This window comes from Peromyscus leucopus, chromosome 2 (assembly GCF_004664715.2).
Source record: "Peromyscus leucopus breed LL Stock chromosome 2, UCI_PerLeu_2.1, whole genome shotgun sequence".
Lineage (NCBI taxonomy): Eukaryota > Metazoa > Chordata > Mammalia > Rodentia > Cricetidae > Peromyscus > Peromyscus leucopus.
Window position 1 is genome coordinate 62,315,795 of NC_051064.1, and position 16,371 is coordinate 62,332,165.

The window sequence follows — 16,371 nt, forward strand, 5'->3', positions numbered from 1 at the left end:
CAGTGCAAAGGATGGCATCTACCAAACTCGACTAGACAGACGGACTGTGATAAACACGCTTAGCAAAACTCCACTCATGAGAGTGATTCAAAAAGAAACACGTAGTGGGTCATAACCAGACTGGTTTTCACTGTGCAACTTTCCTCGGGGGACATTATTACCCATTTCACAGAAAGAAAAAAAAAGGAATATGCATCCAAGCCTTTGCTCATAAAGAAAATGCCCTTCAAACAAATTCGTCATAAGGCAAGAGAGAGAGAGAGAGAGAGAGAGAGAGAGAGAAAGAGAGAGAGAGAGAGAGAGAGAAGGAGGCGGCCAGGAGAAAGAGGGAGAGAAGGGTAACGCAGTTTGGCCCCGAAAAAACGTAAGTGAGGTGTGTATTTATAGTATATACACATTTACAGACATATTGCAATTTAGACCGTGTGTATAGTCATTAGGCAAATGGACTGGCTCAGTAGGAGGAAGTGTTCTCTATAAACAGGAAGTTATTGCTAATAGGCTACTCGCTATGTGCGGACACGGAAGCCACAGTAACACAGGATGTGACGCTGCCGTGGTGCTGGTGTTGGCAGCAGGCATCAGGTGGACAACATGCCACCGAATTCGGAAGGAAAAGCAAAAGACCACTTAAAAAGACCAGGGCCGGGGGGGTAAAGGCTGATGCACTGTCCCTTACATGTTTGCGTATTTTAAACGAAAGTCCAGTTCACCACAAGTGAGGCACAGGCTGACAAGCAGGTTTAGCTGCGTGATGGAGAGAGAGGAATGCAGCACGGCATGCATTTACAGCTAGGCTGACCTAGTCTATGGTCATACAAACTGAATACAAAAATCCAATTTAAATAAGACTACACTGTCATAGTAAAAAAAGAAAAAAAAAACACCAAAAAACAAACAAACAACACACACACAGTAGACTCAGTTAGATACTGACTGATTTTAAGAGCAAACCTCATCACGCCCTCTCTTAATTCTCTACTGTAATTGGTATACTGATAGCTAGAATATTTACTTACTTAAAAAAGATATTAAATACCTGTATCATGAAATTACATTCTTATTAACAATACAGACATACTGGGTAAGAAAATAGCTCCTGTGAACTGTGTCTGAAATGCATTTTTCCTTACAACTATCAAAACATCCACTCACACTAAAACAAGATCACCCCCCACCCCAACCCTGAAAAAAAGCTAAGGAAAGATGGGGCGGGCTGGGTGAGGAGCAGGGAAGGAAAGATTCAGCTCTAATTACAGCACAGTGATTAACATGGTTCAAGACAGAGCCAACAACAGTTGGTCCGAAAGATGCCTTCAATTCATGGTTATGATTAAAAACCAATCTCAGCCACTTTTGGTTCATTGAAGTGAGACAGAAAAAAAATTCCTCACAGATTCATATAAATACTAGACTCCAGCTCTTCTTCTTCTTCTTCTTCTTATTATTATTACTTTGTAAAGTTTTCCATTTGTTTTTGCAAGGCCTAGCTACCGTATCACAACCCCTAACTTCTACTTGCTCTGCGACAGCTACAGGAGGTAGGCATAAAGCATGGAAAAGTTTCTCCGCCGGCGCCTCCCCGTGAAACACCCTTCACTGTACACAGGGAGGGGGGCGTGACCTGTCCTCTTCTCTCACAGAGCTGCTCTTGTCCTGCCCATACAGATTGCAGAGTGAGTCCACTCAGGTAAGAAACTTTCCCTACTGAAGGATACTGTCATAGTGTCTGCTGCAGAGCAGTCTGTCTGTCTGTGTGTGTGTGTGTGTATATATATATTTGTTTAAAAAATAAACAAACACAACGACAAAAAAACAAACCCAGTTTCCTAGAACCAATTGTCTTGATTCTCTACTTCCACAAAATATGCTATTGGCCAAGCCTACAGACCTGTTTTGTTTTGTTTTGTTTTTTCCTTTTCACAGATGCAAGTGCCATGCAAATAAATTAAAGAGCGGATATCAAAACATACATGTGATAAAACTACTGAAGGTAGATCCTTAAAAGCATCTCTATAAACATAATTTATACTACTTCTGTTCCGTCCTCTGTGCACAGTCGCGAAGCTCTTGTTAGACATCTAGGATTTCCTCTGCTGTTCCTCCACACCGCAACCTGTAGCGACCAGTTCTCCAGCTTATAGTGGGGTCCCATAATGCCGACAAGAAAATGTATATTGTCATGGATTCTCGGATGAACCAAGCCACAGCATAATCAAGTTTTGAAAAACACAGTGTGCCACCCTGAGAATTAAAAACAAAAATCAATTTATTTCCTGTCAAACTAAATGCACAGTGAAAGACTAAAACTCTAGGCTGGCGATATGGCTCAGCAAGGAAAGATACTTGCTGCCAAAGCCTGATGACCTGAGTTCAATCCCCAGACCCCACCTGGTAGAAGGGAGGACAAGCCTGCACAAGGGAACAAGGACACACATGGACATGGACACAGACACACACACACACAGACACACACACACACACACACACACACACACTGAGAAAGATGAATGAGTTCCCGGGACTCCACTCTTGGCACCACTAAAATGAAGGTGTCCCCTTGGCTGACATAATTGCCTTGCAATATAGTCTAAAAAAAATGCTCATTAGGAAAAGCAGTATTAAAATAACTGCAGTCTCAGTTTGAATATTTATTTGTTTAACTTCACTGTTTTTAACTAAGTTCCAATTTTGTTTCATTTTATGTTTATATTTTATTCTTCAGTGTGAAGCTAAAGAATGACTCAGACTTTCTTCAACCTTTTCTAAATTAAAATAGTTTTGGCCCCTCACCAAGTTACTGCAAACCCACATACCTGGACACCCCTGAGTTGAATGTAGTCAAATATAAACCATGCCAGGCAGTGGCACATGAAGAAGACCATGATATCCCATCTGAACACATGGTGGGCTGCCCACCCAATAATTAAACTGGCAACAAAGCATTCTGAAATTGGCTCACAAATTATTGTTGCAGGAAGCATGTTAATTCTCAATTTGGTCCACCTGAAGAAACAAATAAACAAACAAACAAAAGGGATTTTCTTTAAGACAACAGCCTGGTTACAAACATAACAACCAAGCCACCCCGCTACGGCAACTACCCTCACTCCCCAGATCCCCACCAACTACCCTCACCCCCCAGATCCCCACCAACTACCCTCACCCCTCAGATCCCCACCAACTACCCTCACCCCCCAGATCCCCACCAACTACCCTCCCCCCCCCCAGGCCCCCTCACTGATCCCTACCAACCACTCTCACCCCCTAGACCTCCACCAACCACTCTCACCCCCCCAGGCCCCTCACTGATCCCACCAACCACTCTCACCTCCTAGACCTCCACCAACCACTCACCCCCCAGCCCCCCACTACTCTCGCCTCACAGACCACCACCAACCACCCATACAAATGATCAACTTTTAACCTTGTCACAGAAAGGCTATTCTCTCTGAAATACTGTTTTTTATTTATTTATATATGTTTAAGACAAGGTCTCTCCAGCCCTCAGATTTGCTTTTATGAATCTCTTTTCTATTTTTATTTAGTAAATAAAAATGGTTATACATTCATTTACATGGTCTATACTTGACAAATACAGAGTTCAGTTTCAATGTCATTTTTTTTTTTTTTTTTTTTTTTTTTTTCGAGACAGGGTTTCTCTGCACATCTTTGGCTGTCCTGGAACTCACTCTGTAGACCAGGCTGGCCTTGAACTCACAGAGATTCGCCTACCTCTGCCTCCTGAGTGCTGGGGTTAAAGGCGTGAGCCATGATGCCTGGCACTAGATGTATTTTTTAATCATGTTATATATACCATGTAGCATATCACACATGCACATTCCTTTTAACAAAGCACAAAATGTTAGTTTATTGATTTACCTGATCATTCTGGATTGAAATTGAGAAATTGAGTATGAACCAGAGTTTTGCATGGCGACTTGAGTAGACATCGCAAACCTCCAACCTCTGAAAACGAAGATAATGATAACATGATCTATGTTGATGGACACATTCAAGTCTGACTGGTTCTGCATTCATTAGTCACTGTCAGAGTAAGCAGCTGCTGGTATCAGGATAAGCTCAGTCCTTACAGATAAACAGACTGATGTTATGGATGTTTCTGAGCCACTGCATTATCCCAGAACGGTATCACATTCCGACCAGAAGGAACTACAGTCTCTAAGTTTATAGTTCAAGAAACTTAAGTGCAGCCACTCTCAGAGTGCTCACTGAGAAGGCTCTGCACTCAGCAGTTTTGTCTCTGATTGCTCCCCGTGTGTGTGTGTGTGTGTGTGTGTGTGTGTGTGTGTGTGTGTGTTTTCAAAAAGAAAAGTAACCAAGTGGCATTGTGTCTCATAGAAGACAATAGGTGACCATGAATCTCACAGACATCATATGGAAGAATATAGTCTATGTCAAAAAAAATTTTTTTTTTAAATAAGAGATCATACAAGGCAGTGATCTCCTTTAAACCCAAACAAATTTTCTGTGACAGAGAAATGCTAAGTCATGAGGAGGCTTATTAGTGAAGCATGAAATAAAGGGCTAATAAATTTCACATTCTGGGGCTAGAGAGATGGCTCAGCAGTTTAAGAGCGCTTGTTAGTCTTGCAGAGGACCTGGGTTCGATTCCCAGAACCCACACGGTGGCTCACAGTCATTGGCCACTCCAGTTCCAGGGCGTCAGATGCCCTCTTCTGACCTCCAGGGTCACCAGACGCACATGTGGTGTACATACGTGCTGGTAAAACTCATATTTATAAAATAAGATTTAAAAAAATTGGTAGAAAGTTGATTTTCAAATGATACCATTAGTTTTTCTAAAACACATAGGAATTTCTACCTACATTCTCTCAGAGGCTTCCTCCTGGTAACCACCCCACCCTAGAGCAGCTGGGGGCAGGGGGAGGGGGGGAGTACTTGCTTCACTAGTACCTACCTATGAATAGTGAATATGAATGCTCTGCCAAAATTACTAGCTTTTATAGTCATTAGCAGAAGTAATAAAATAAAATAGCCCGAATCCATGGTTGAAACAGAAAGGATAAGCCAACAGAAATAAGCTAGATACCCAAACTAATTCAGTTTTCTTACCGGTCAGCTATTGCCTTGGCCATAAAGTAATCCTCGGCGATGTACTGAGCGAAGGCTATCAACCCTCCTGCCTGGTCTAGCACGTCCTTCCTCATTAAGCAAGACATTCCCGTCACACATTTGAAGCCAGTTACATTGGCAGAGATATAGGATCTTGGGTGTGAAGTTCCAAAATATACCTGCCCAAGAAAACACAGACATAATCAACTAGGTTTTAATGTTAAAAGTATGGTGAAGCCAGGCGGTGGTGGCACACACCTGTAATCCCAGCACTTGGGAGGCAGAGGCAGGTGGATGTCTGTGAGTTCGAGGCCAGCCTGGGCTACAGAGCTAGTCCAGGACAGGCTCCAAAGCTACAGAGAAACCCTGTCTCGAAAAACCAAAAAAAAAGAAAAAAGAAAAAAAGAAAAGTATGGTGCTTGTACACTTTTCCTAGTGCTTTCTGTTAAATATGACTGAGTGAGTATCCTAATATGCCCACATCAGCTCTCTGAATAAAAAAGCACACAACTGCATTACTGTAGTCCAAGCAGTTAGTGATCTGTTTGGCTGACTGCTCTTGCTATCATCATTACCAAGAAATATTTACCTTGAGGGGGAAAAAGCGTATTCTCCACTTGGGTAAATATTATCTTTTCTAAAATTGATAGATTAAAAGAAAAATCCAAATAAAATGAAATTTGGAAATAAAAACAGGAGTAAATATTAACTGGCATATAAAATATCAACAAACACTTAATGTCTCCTGATTTTATAATATTTAATGGCATGTAAATGTATGTGTGTGTGTGTGTGTGTGTGTATGTATGTGTGTGTGCGCACGCATGTAGACACATACACAGACCATGTATAGATGTATAGATGTACCAATGTTCAGGATAATTCTATTTCTTCTTTAAGTTATTTTTAATTCTGTATATTCATGTAAGTCTTTTGGGGGTGATGTGCACCTGAACGCAGGTTCTATGGAGGTTGGAGGATCAGAATCCTCTGGAGATGGGAGTTACAGGACACTGCGAGCTGTTCATCGTGGGTGCTGAGAACCCAGTTCTGGTCCTCAGCAAGAACAGTACTCTTAACTGCTGAGCCATCTCTCCAGCCCCTAATCTCTCACTGTTCTTTCTCTACAACACTTTGAAGTCCTGAGATGTGCGAGTCAATACATCAACAGTGGAACTGGCTGCCACCACCCTATCTGTTAGACATAAAGCCCTATTTCTTATTTATTCATATATCAGATATGCTGCCTTTTCTAATTAGCTTCAAATACAGAGCAGTGGGCTTTCTTTCTTTCTTTTTATTTTATTTTTTTCAAGATAGGGTTTCTCTGTGTAGCAGTCCTGGCTGTCCTGTCCTGGAACTCCCTCTGTAGACCAAGCTAACCTTGAACTCAGAGTTCCGCCTGCCTCTGCCCCCAAGTGCTGGGATGCACTCCACCATCACCTGGCACAGGGGGCTTTCTTAAGGGTACTTATTCAAGTACAGAACAGCAGAATTGTACAAGGCAGCTAAGACTATGATTCCTGCGACCTATGCCCAATTCAGACGCCACTGAAGCAATGGCTTCTGTGACTCAGTCAAACCTAACTTCTAAGATCAGAAGTGTCCGTCCACCTTAACCCTTAAGCAGTTAACCGAGGCCAAAGTACGAGGAGGGACTAGGGGTTGGATTTAACGTTTCTTTATCACCTAGGAAGATTCTTCTGGTTAGATCTCCATTCATTCTAAGAATAGTAGACTGTGTGCATCCTAGGAAGTATTTTCATTGACATAAATATCTATGTAGATATTTCTAAAGTAAAAGGACCAATAGTATTTTATTTTAAAACAGCTACCTGACGTTCATTTTATCAACCAAAAACCTCAAGATTTTAAGACTAACAATTTCTTGCAGTAGGAGAAATATTTCCCAAGTCATTGTTAAGAAAGAGACCATGGGGCTGAGGAAATGGCTCAGTTGGCAAAGTCAGGGTCACATAAACACAATGACCTCAGTTACATACCCAGCACACATATAAAAAAAGCTAGGTGTGGTATGCACCGATAATTCCAGTCTGTGGAAACTGATGCTAGGGGATCCCTGGGACTTGCTGGCCAGCCAGTCTAGTCAAACTGGGAAGCTCAGATGAGGGAGAGACCGTGTCTCAAAAAATAAGGCGGGAGGTGTCCAAGGAAGAAACCTGATATTGACCTTTAACATCCACACACACATGCACACTCATCCCCCTACACACCACGTACACCTGAGCACGCATATACACAAGAGTCAGAGGAAGAGAGACAAGGACAGGGATCAAATCGCCAGAGGTCAAATCAAAGTTCTAACAATAATGTGCCTTCACCCTCTCAGATTTGTGGCAATTAGAAAAAATAATCAAGTGAATATAAGATGTGCTGAAGAGGAAGTGGATAAACATCAAAGCCGAAACCAAGAGTCTTCCCCTGTGACACAAAGGCAAGCCTTGCTCTCTGTTTAATAGTGCAGGAGTAGATGTGAGAGATGAGGAGGCAGCCAGGGAAAATGCCCTTTGTGCAGCTTTAATGTGGGGAAAGCTCGTGAAGTGATAAAACTAATACACAAATTGCTTCTAGAGCTTTTTCAAAGGCACATAAGAAAAACATAAAAACAAAAACCATCACAAGTGCCAAAAATGACCAAATGAAACTGAACCTTAACTGCTGTAAATAGTGGTGCTGGGGGTACTATGCTTTTGTGTCTCAGTATCCTTTACCATCCCTACACAAGAGGAGAGGAGGAGGAGGAAGAGGAGGAGGTGGCAGAGGAGAAGACGACATGTTTTTCAAGATAATTTATTTTAGAAGGAAATCAAAGTGTTTTTTTTTTAATTTAAATAAAGATTTGCAAGAACAATGTTTTCTTGTTGCTGTATCTAAGTACTTTATAGTATGTGACAAAATACTTTTCAGTTTAAAAGAACATTATGTAAGTCAATAGTCTGGAGTGAACGTCAAGAACTCAGTAAAAATGTTATGGAGGAAAAATGCGTGTTCAGCTTGGGGGGCGGGGGGCACCAGCAGTTTCCTAAGCACAACCTTTTCTATCAGGGTGAGGGCAGCTCAGCAGAATGTGACCCCAGGGATCTGAGAACTTCCTCTCTGAGGAACCAGAGTGCTCTCTGCAGACTCCCACATGGGCAACACAGCTAAGGTCATGTAGTCCCCTCGGATGGAGACCAATGTTGCTAGTGTCACATTTTATACAAACATTGTACTTACCTGCTCTAATGTGGCCGCAAAGCCCTGTCTGTCTGCTACATAAGGCAGTCCATGAACCAAGCCCACCTTCTCTGTCATTTGATTGACCATGTCAGTTAATGTGTCTGGGATGACTAAAATTTAGGGGGGAAAAAGGTGGGGATAGGGAAAGAGAGAGAGAGAAAAAAAAAAGGCACAAGTTTTTAGTAAAATATCCATTAATGTAATATTTTGTGAATTGCTATTAAACTACAATAAAATATATTTGTCTGAATATTTGGATTTAATAAATAGCAATAGTTTATTCTGAGAACATAAAATTTCAAAAAGCTACACATTTTTAGCCTGAGTGGTAGGCCTAATATGTGCCATAGGCAGTTTTTGTTTTCTTTGAAAGAACATTACTAAGCTTAATAAGTTGACTTTATGGAAATCAACAGTCTAGAACCACCTTCTAAAACTCAAAGTGAGGCTGATTCAGAGACAGGATGTAGTTCAGCTGACAGTGACCTCAGAGGCCTGACAACTTCCTCCCTAATGAGGTACCAGAGTCTATGTCAGAACTTCCAAACTGGAATAAAGACAATGTCCTATAGTCAGGAGCAGGTCAGAGGACCTCAGGTCTTCCATATGCTCTTTAGCTACAGGAGTGAGTCTACTTTCTCAGTGGGAGTAATATGTACCTGACCCCATAATAGCACATAGAGTTGGGAAGGCATGATAAACACAAATTAAATTAACATAACCTAAATTAATAAACATGAAGACTGAACATGAATTTGGGCCATGAGTCTTCAACTTCTAACACTCCTCATTAATTTGTAATAATATTGAATGTTAATTTTTAAATTTCTAGCTTAAGGTAATGAAAAATTTGAACCAATGTCCAACCTTCAAATGGCTAACACCTCAAATCCTACATGGCTGTTTTTATTTCCTTCTATTTGTTAAGAATTAAATCTATGGCATAAAACAGCAAGAGCTGTGTCTATACCTTAAAATACCCGTTTGGCAAGAGAGCTTCATGATGCTGGCCTGTAGTCCTGGCTGCTCAGGAGGTTGTGGCAAGAGAAAGATCCTGAGTTAGGGGTAGGTCGGGGCTGTGGCCATAGCTTGGTGATACAGAGCACTTGCTGGTCATGCATGAGACTTGAGTTAACAAAAATCCCTCCTACTTTAGGGAGTGGTTCTCACCCAGGAACAATTCTTCATAAGTGACGTTTGGAAAGGTGAGAAGGGGGAAGGGTGCTGGTGGCAGCCAGCAGGTAGAGGTCAGGCATGTTGACAACATTTCCTCCAAACTCTTAGGCCACTAAGTCACTAGGACTGAGGCCCAGGAACTCAATCTAACAAAAATACCATAGAGCTTAATACATATGTTTACACCTATAAATCCCAAGTGCGGTATATAAAAGGCTCTTTGCAACAGGCACAGTAGCTCACATCTTTAATCAGGAGTCAAGGTCAAGTCAGCCTGGTCTACCTAGTGAATTCTAAGACTGCATAATGAGACTCTTGTCTCAACAGGCCTCAAAAATAACCATTTAAAAAACGAAGCCAAACCACACAAACGAAAAAAACCTTCCTGATAAAATCTAAATAAATAAATAAAAAAGACATGAATGTCTTTTAATGAATTTATGTATTTTAGGAAACATGAGCTCATTGATCCGACTCTTTGGGTAAATAGATGCAAGCCAAAGTGTCCAACAAGTAAGAACTGCTACATCAGAGCAAGGCTACGGATGGGCTAATGGAGCATGACTACTTTTCTAATGGGTGAACTTCTCTCTTCAAAATGCAAACGTCTGAATACATGTACCACCTAGGTTAGGTGAGTAAAACTGACACAATACCATAAATAATGATGAAGCAAATTATCAAGCAAGCCGAAGATTGATAAATACTGTATTTTCAAAATGTTCTGCGTGTCTTATCATCAAATGAATAGCTGTATAAAATAAGACAACCTCACCTCTTATTCCGCTATCACAGATCCATATGAGATCGTATTTTGCAACTTCATATCCCGGCATCAAATTATTAATTTTAGGATTAATGCCAACCTTTTTGCCACCTAAAAATGCAAAGGTACAATGATAACATGCTGAAAATGCTGTAAAGATACATGATGGAGCAAGAAAGAAAAAGCACTGCCATATTTCATAATTTAAACATTTTTAATTTTTAAATATTCCCCATTACTCGCAATATATCAGTAAAAATTACTCATTCACAAAAAGGGAATTTTGACTTTATCTCTGACAATCCAGTCTGTTTTCTAATTTATAAATTCTTCCACTAACACTATGAGCTGGTACTTAACATCATGTACAACATAATGATATCATAACATTCCTCATCACAAATCAGTGTGCTAAGTATACATGTTACTTAATTTGACTTAGCCATTCCACAGTATATACATATTTTAAAACATCGTACTATACATTATCATAAATACACACATTTTATTTAGTGGAGGGAGATAACTGAAAACAAAACAAACATTAAAAACCCACAGGACTCATTTTGAAGTTATAGTAGTTACAACAATGTAGAGAAATTCACCATCAGAGTACAACACAGTCCACACTAAGGTTTATACAGAGAAGAGGCTATCACTGAAAACACTTTAGAAAGAAAAAGAATATGTGTAATATGGGAGGGTCAGCTAAAACTAAGGGTCAAGTGAGGGGGTGTATGAAAAACTAAGACAGTAGAAGCTTCTTAAAATATATACACAGATGAAAGCAATCTAAACGGAGTCACCAAAGAGGAGAGGCAAAGCCCCAACTACACAAATTCCCCACCACACGAACCTCCAGTCTTGGAATCGGTTACAACTAATCAAGTTGTTGGCCAAAGGGGTCCCTTAAAATCCTCCAAGAAACCCAGGCTGCTGCCAAGGCTATAGGTCATTCTCCATGAACTGATGGTAAGGCCCCATTGCTGAAGATAATGCCTGCATAACTCACTAAACCTGGAAAAACTGAGCTGGTGACTACCTGGAGTCTTCACCCCCACTCACTAGTGTTCATGGTATCGGAAGGTACTCTGCACACGACCAGAGAAGAAAGGAAAATACCTGCCTGCAAGACATGCTAGTATAACAGTGACATAAAAATTTCGAAAGTGACCAACCACTATCTGATTGGAATTAAGGCCACTCCATGAGATGGAGCCCATGCCCAGCACTGCTCGGGTGGCCAAGAGCCTGCAACTAGACAGACCGTGGACTGAGGGGAAAATCAAAATAGAAAAAAAAGAAAAGATTTCAGGAAAAAACACAAAACAAAACAAAACCAACAAACCAAAACAACAACTACCCATACCTGACTACTGAGTAAGATAAACTTGTGGGTGTCATTTGGTAACCAAGACATCTTCCCCCATAACACTCCTTGAAGGAACAGAACTATCCTTCACACTCCCCAGAAGACACACTCAAAGCAAGCACGCTGTCTAACTTTACCGAGTGCCCAATCTAGAGTTTAATGCAGGGAAGATGACTGATATTTAAAACTATCAAAGTAAAGTGGCTGACATAAACTTTGGTTCTTACCTATAAATAATCTAGCGTCAACATTTGGGTATTTTCCAAGCAGTTTCTTACATACATCAATGGCTGGATCATCATGATCTTGTACACAAAGGAGTACTTCATACTAGTCAAAAGAAGAAATTTAACATTAATTAACCTCGTAGAAAATGAGCACTCACTGGGAGCATTTCTAGATTGATCAAAAACTGTAAGAAAAAGAAGCAATTGTGTACATAAAGTTTGCAAGCGTAGGGAGCAATCCTAAGGGACTCAGATGCTTATGTCAAGTGTTGCTTGGGTGGAGACAGCTTCTCCAGGCCAAGGATCTGTCTGTCAGCAGGCGGAAGAGCCTGGCAGTACCTGAGGTTGACGCCTGTCCTCTCTGACAGGCCCCACCCCAGTGACAACCTGGATATCAAGCTTGTTCATGACCTGCACCACCAAACATGCACTCGATGCTTACAAGACGTGCAGGAGTGTAAAAACTACACCGAGAAGAAGCCAAGCCAAGTCCACTCCCTGCTCTCCAGAATCTGCTCTAGAATGCAGCATCACTTCATGAAGGTGCTGCAGGTGACAGAGGAAAGGCCCATAAAGGACAAATGTAATTAGATTTTTTTTTAATTTTATTTTGCTGTTTGAATTTTTTTTTAGATAAAATAGAATTTGACTGAACACTTACTACTCTGAAATGCATATTTCACTGACCTCATAAGTAGGAAAACATCCAGAATTTCATCTTGCTCAATGCTATTTAGTTGGAAAGGCATTTCTGAAGGCTTGAATGGCCCTGCCCAAACTGTCCCGTAACCTTTGACGTGCTTACATCCCAGGGACTCACTCAAGCCACAGGAAAGCCCGTTCTGTTTACTTCTTTCTAAGTATATAAACGCAAAAACAGAAACAAAATACTCATAATGTCTTCAGCATACCTCTTATCTCACCAAAAACTGGCAGAAAAGACAGCTGTGGGTGAGCACAAGCGAGCCAGGACTAAAGTCAAGAAAGCTTTAGTCAGCAGAGTGGGAGAAGACAGCGAAAACCAGAATGTGTCCCTCATGATTTCTACCTCTTTCTACAAGCTCTAACCAATATCTACTCCAGTGGTGATTGATCAAAAGTGCTACTCCAGACCGGTTAAACCAATCATTAGTCATCTGGCCTCAAAGGCCGGATGAAAGTCTGAGAGAGCAAGGCTACCATTCCTACCACACCCCTGAAACTTCCCCAGAGGGCGGGGTCTACAAGCTTCCCCATCTCTGCAAACACTTAGTGGAGAAAGACGTGTCCTTAATAATGAAGATTAGAAAGATTAAGTGACTTCTTAAAGGGCAAAAATAACAGCTAGCTTTCTTCCTAATAAGCTGCTCAGGCAGGCTCACCCTGAAGAGTTCCTTGCTTATACTTCACAGGTATGAATAAGCGAGGTGGAAGGAAGCGCTCGCTTCTAAGCAATGATTCTATAAGTAATGGAAAAGGCTTATACTCTAAGCCTTAAAATATATTTTAATATATGAGTTAACTACAGTGCATATCAAGCAAAATAATCTTTTTTTTTTTTTTTTTCTCCATTTGCTTCATATAGGCGACACTGGCCTCAAATTCCCGGTGTTCCAGGGACTATGGCTTTAGGCCTGTGTCCACATCTAATCCCCTGTGTACCAGGGACTGTGGCTTTAGGCCTGTGTCCACATCTAGTTCATGTAGCATTGGTGATGGAGCCCGGGGCTTCATGCATGCAAGGCAAGTGCTCTACTGAGCTACATCCTACTCCCTCAAGTACATACAAACATATGTACATGTGTACATACACACATACATATATCACACACACACATACACACACATACATACTATTTATAAAGAACTACTTTATATTCCAGGTTTTACAGAAACGTTTACATTTGGATTACAAATATAGAATATAAATCCTGTACATGAACTCTGGCAGCTGCTGGCCCAGAGCAGCTGACAGGTCCACTTGTGAGTTCATTTGGTAACTTCTGAGCGAAAGAAGGAGCACAGAAAGGAGAGGTTTTTACAGAAAATACCTCTAAACTTAAGGCTTTGAAAGGTGATGCCGGGTATGGTGTCTGTACCCAAGAACCAGATGGTTACGTGCTGCACGGAGCACCGTGTTAATGTCTTTCGAGTAGGACACTGTCGGAACAAAAGTCTCCCTTGGACGCCTCTGGCTTTCTGCTTCAGAAACTAAACTATACTAGGGCAGGACCACCTACCTCTGCATATGCCGTTACCCATTTCATACCGAAGATCAACACACTTCCCTTTCCACCAATTTAAATACACAAGCACATGAAAGGAGCCACATGGAACTCATTCTTTGAGCTTTGAGACGGGACGACGGCAGAAAACCCAAAATGTGAGGTTACACTCCACATCAAAAACACGTGGCTTCTAAGTCAGATGCTGAGATGTGTTCATAATCAACAAAATATTTTTTCATTCACAAAAATAAACGTTTCCTTGGTATTCACTAATAGACTATGGACTTGAAAACCTTCCAACTTTCTTATTGCTAGTCAAGTTTACTTTAGTTTTATGTATCTAAAACATCAGTACTTCCACCTGGTGTACAATGTTGAAATTCCCAATGTGTCTGATGAGAAAGAAAAACAAAACCAAAAACGAGAGCCAAACCCACAGTCTAGTCCATCTCTCCCGGGCACAGCACTGTACTTACTTTGGGATAATCCAGTTCAAAGAATGTCTCCAAGTTGTTGATTAGGTTGGGATCCACCCCCTTCAGCGGTTTCAGAAGAGAGACACCAGGGAGCTTGCTGTACGGCTGTTTGTCTGTTGCCTTCTTGTTGAGGTGTAATCGGCTAAAAACAAACAAAAACAAAAACAGCCCGTGAGTTATTGCTGGAGGATGTGTCGGTGCTAAGTCAAAGGGAAGCACCCGTCAGAACACCAACAAATTGCTGATAATCACTAAACAGGACTTCTTCTGTTCTTTCCTTTCTTATTCTTTTGAAGCAGAGTTAGGGTTAAATATTTTAGTAAAGGCTTACTTAATTAAGCACGAGGATCAAGAGATGCGAGGCAGGCAGAACAAAGCAAGACACGCCCCAAAGCTTTGCTCTGGGTACTTCAAGGGAGCTGCTTTTCTATGTTAGGGTTTTCTTGTGTGTGTGTGTGTGTGTGTGTGTGTGTGTGTGTGTGTGTGTGTGTGTGTGTGTGTCTGTGCGGGCGAACGTGCGCATGTTAAAGACAGGGTCTCATATAGCAAGGACACTCCTGAATCTTGAGTAACAGGATTACAGGCAGGCACCCCCACTCCTAGTTTATGGGACCAAACCCTCCACCCACAGTGCAACACCCCAACACTAAGATGAGAATTTTCAAAGCTGACATCCTTCTGAGAAGGAGACCTGACAATAAAGAGACGATGGACAAACAAGCTTTCAGTTTAGGAAAACCGGAAGGCAGCGGAACGGATGTCCCGACGAAGAGCCGCGCGCAGAGGCACCCTGCAGGTCTGTTATTCCCTGCTGTGCCCTCAGCGCTTAGTAACCACGGGCGTCGGAGGATGCACACTCCAGAGCTGAATGGCAGGCCTTGGGAGACAGTTTAGTGGTGAGACGTCTGCTATGCGAGCACGAGGCTTGAGTTCAGATCCCCTTGCCGGCCAACATGCCTGCCCCACCTCTCAGACCGCCATGACGTAGCCAGAGAGCTATTAAAGTAAAACCTCTCTATGTGCTGTATACACTGAAGACTATGGACGTGTGACGAGCATGCTTCAAAAGAGACATGACTGTGAAGCAGCAGCAGGCAGGCCGCACAGAAGCACAGGAATACGGCAAAGGGAACGTCTAACGGCAATGAGCTCAGGCTGGCAGGGTAGAGGAAGGCTGAAGGAAGGAAAAAAAACAAGGCAGATCAAACAAATGTGTCTTAGAGACAGCAGACGATACACCAGCACCACCAGTTCGCAGAGAAGCTGGCTCCCGTTCGCATCACTGGTCCATGCTAAAGACAATACAGCTGCTAATGAGGGGCGCCCAGCCAACTGGAGGAGAGGGGATGCGTCCAGTTCTCCCTCTGTACTTAGCACAGTGCAGGTCCATCCGTCTCATCAGCCAGTCCCCAGGCAGTCGGCGGTAATTAGATATGGGAGCACTCATGGGTCCATCTACAAGGTGTCCTGGGACCCAGGTGTCGCCACACTTCAATGTCTCTGCAATCAATGGCATCTTAGAATCGCTCCAGCCAGAGGACAGTCCTGCCAGGAGTGTGAAGACCAACCAAGACCTTCTAGCAGACCAAACGCCCCATTAGTATCATCACATCTTATATTCAGACGTGTCCTGATTTGAACAAATGTACGGATGACTGGAGGCACAGTACCCCACGCAGACCAGCTAGCGTATGCTCGCAGAGGAAGGCGGGGTGAACCGCGGCAAGCGCCTAAGCAGCGAGCGCCCACGTGCGCATCTCTGCAGAAGAAACTAGGTTGCCGACAAGAGGCAAATGTAAGTCAACAGGTT

The 16,371-nt window shown here is 42.1% G+C and overlaps 1 protein-coding gene across 1 annotated transcript in view; it reads right to left on the reverse strand.

Moving 5' to 3' along the window:
• Positions 1 to 572: 572 nt before the first annotated feature.
• The window catches only part of Ugcg (UDP-glucose ceramide glucosyltransferase), a 32,425-nt gene continuing 16,626 nt past the window's right edge, over positions 573 to 16,371 (reverse strand). Inside the window, exons 2-9 of the mRNA XM_028856420.2 lie at positions 14,562 to 14,703; positions 11,879 to 11,981; positions 10,289 to 10,390; positions 8,335 to 8,447; positions 5,098 to 5,276; positions 3,883 to 3,969; positions 2,817 to 3,006; positions 573 to 2,244 (exon numbers count right to left, since the gene is read on the reverse strand). Of these exons, the coding sequence (XP_028712253.1) occupies positions 2,074 to 2,244; positions 2,817 to 3,006; positions 3,883 to 3,969; positions 5,098 to 5,276; positions 8,335 to 8,447; positions 10,289 to 10,390; positions 11,879 to 11,981; positions 14,562 to 14,703 (1,087 nt within the window). The 3' untranslated portion in view covers positions 573 to 2,073. The remainder of the gene's footprint in view (positions 2,245 to 2,816; positions 3,007 to 3,882; positions 3,970 to 5,097; positions 5,277 to 8,334; positions 8,448 to 10,288; positions 10,391 to 11,878; positions 11,982 to 14,561; positions 14,704 to 16,371) is intronic.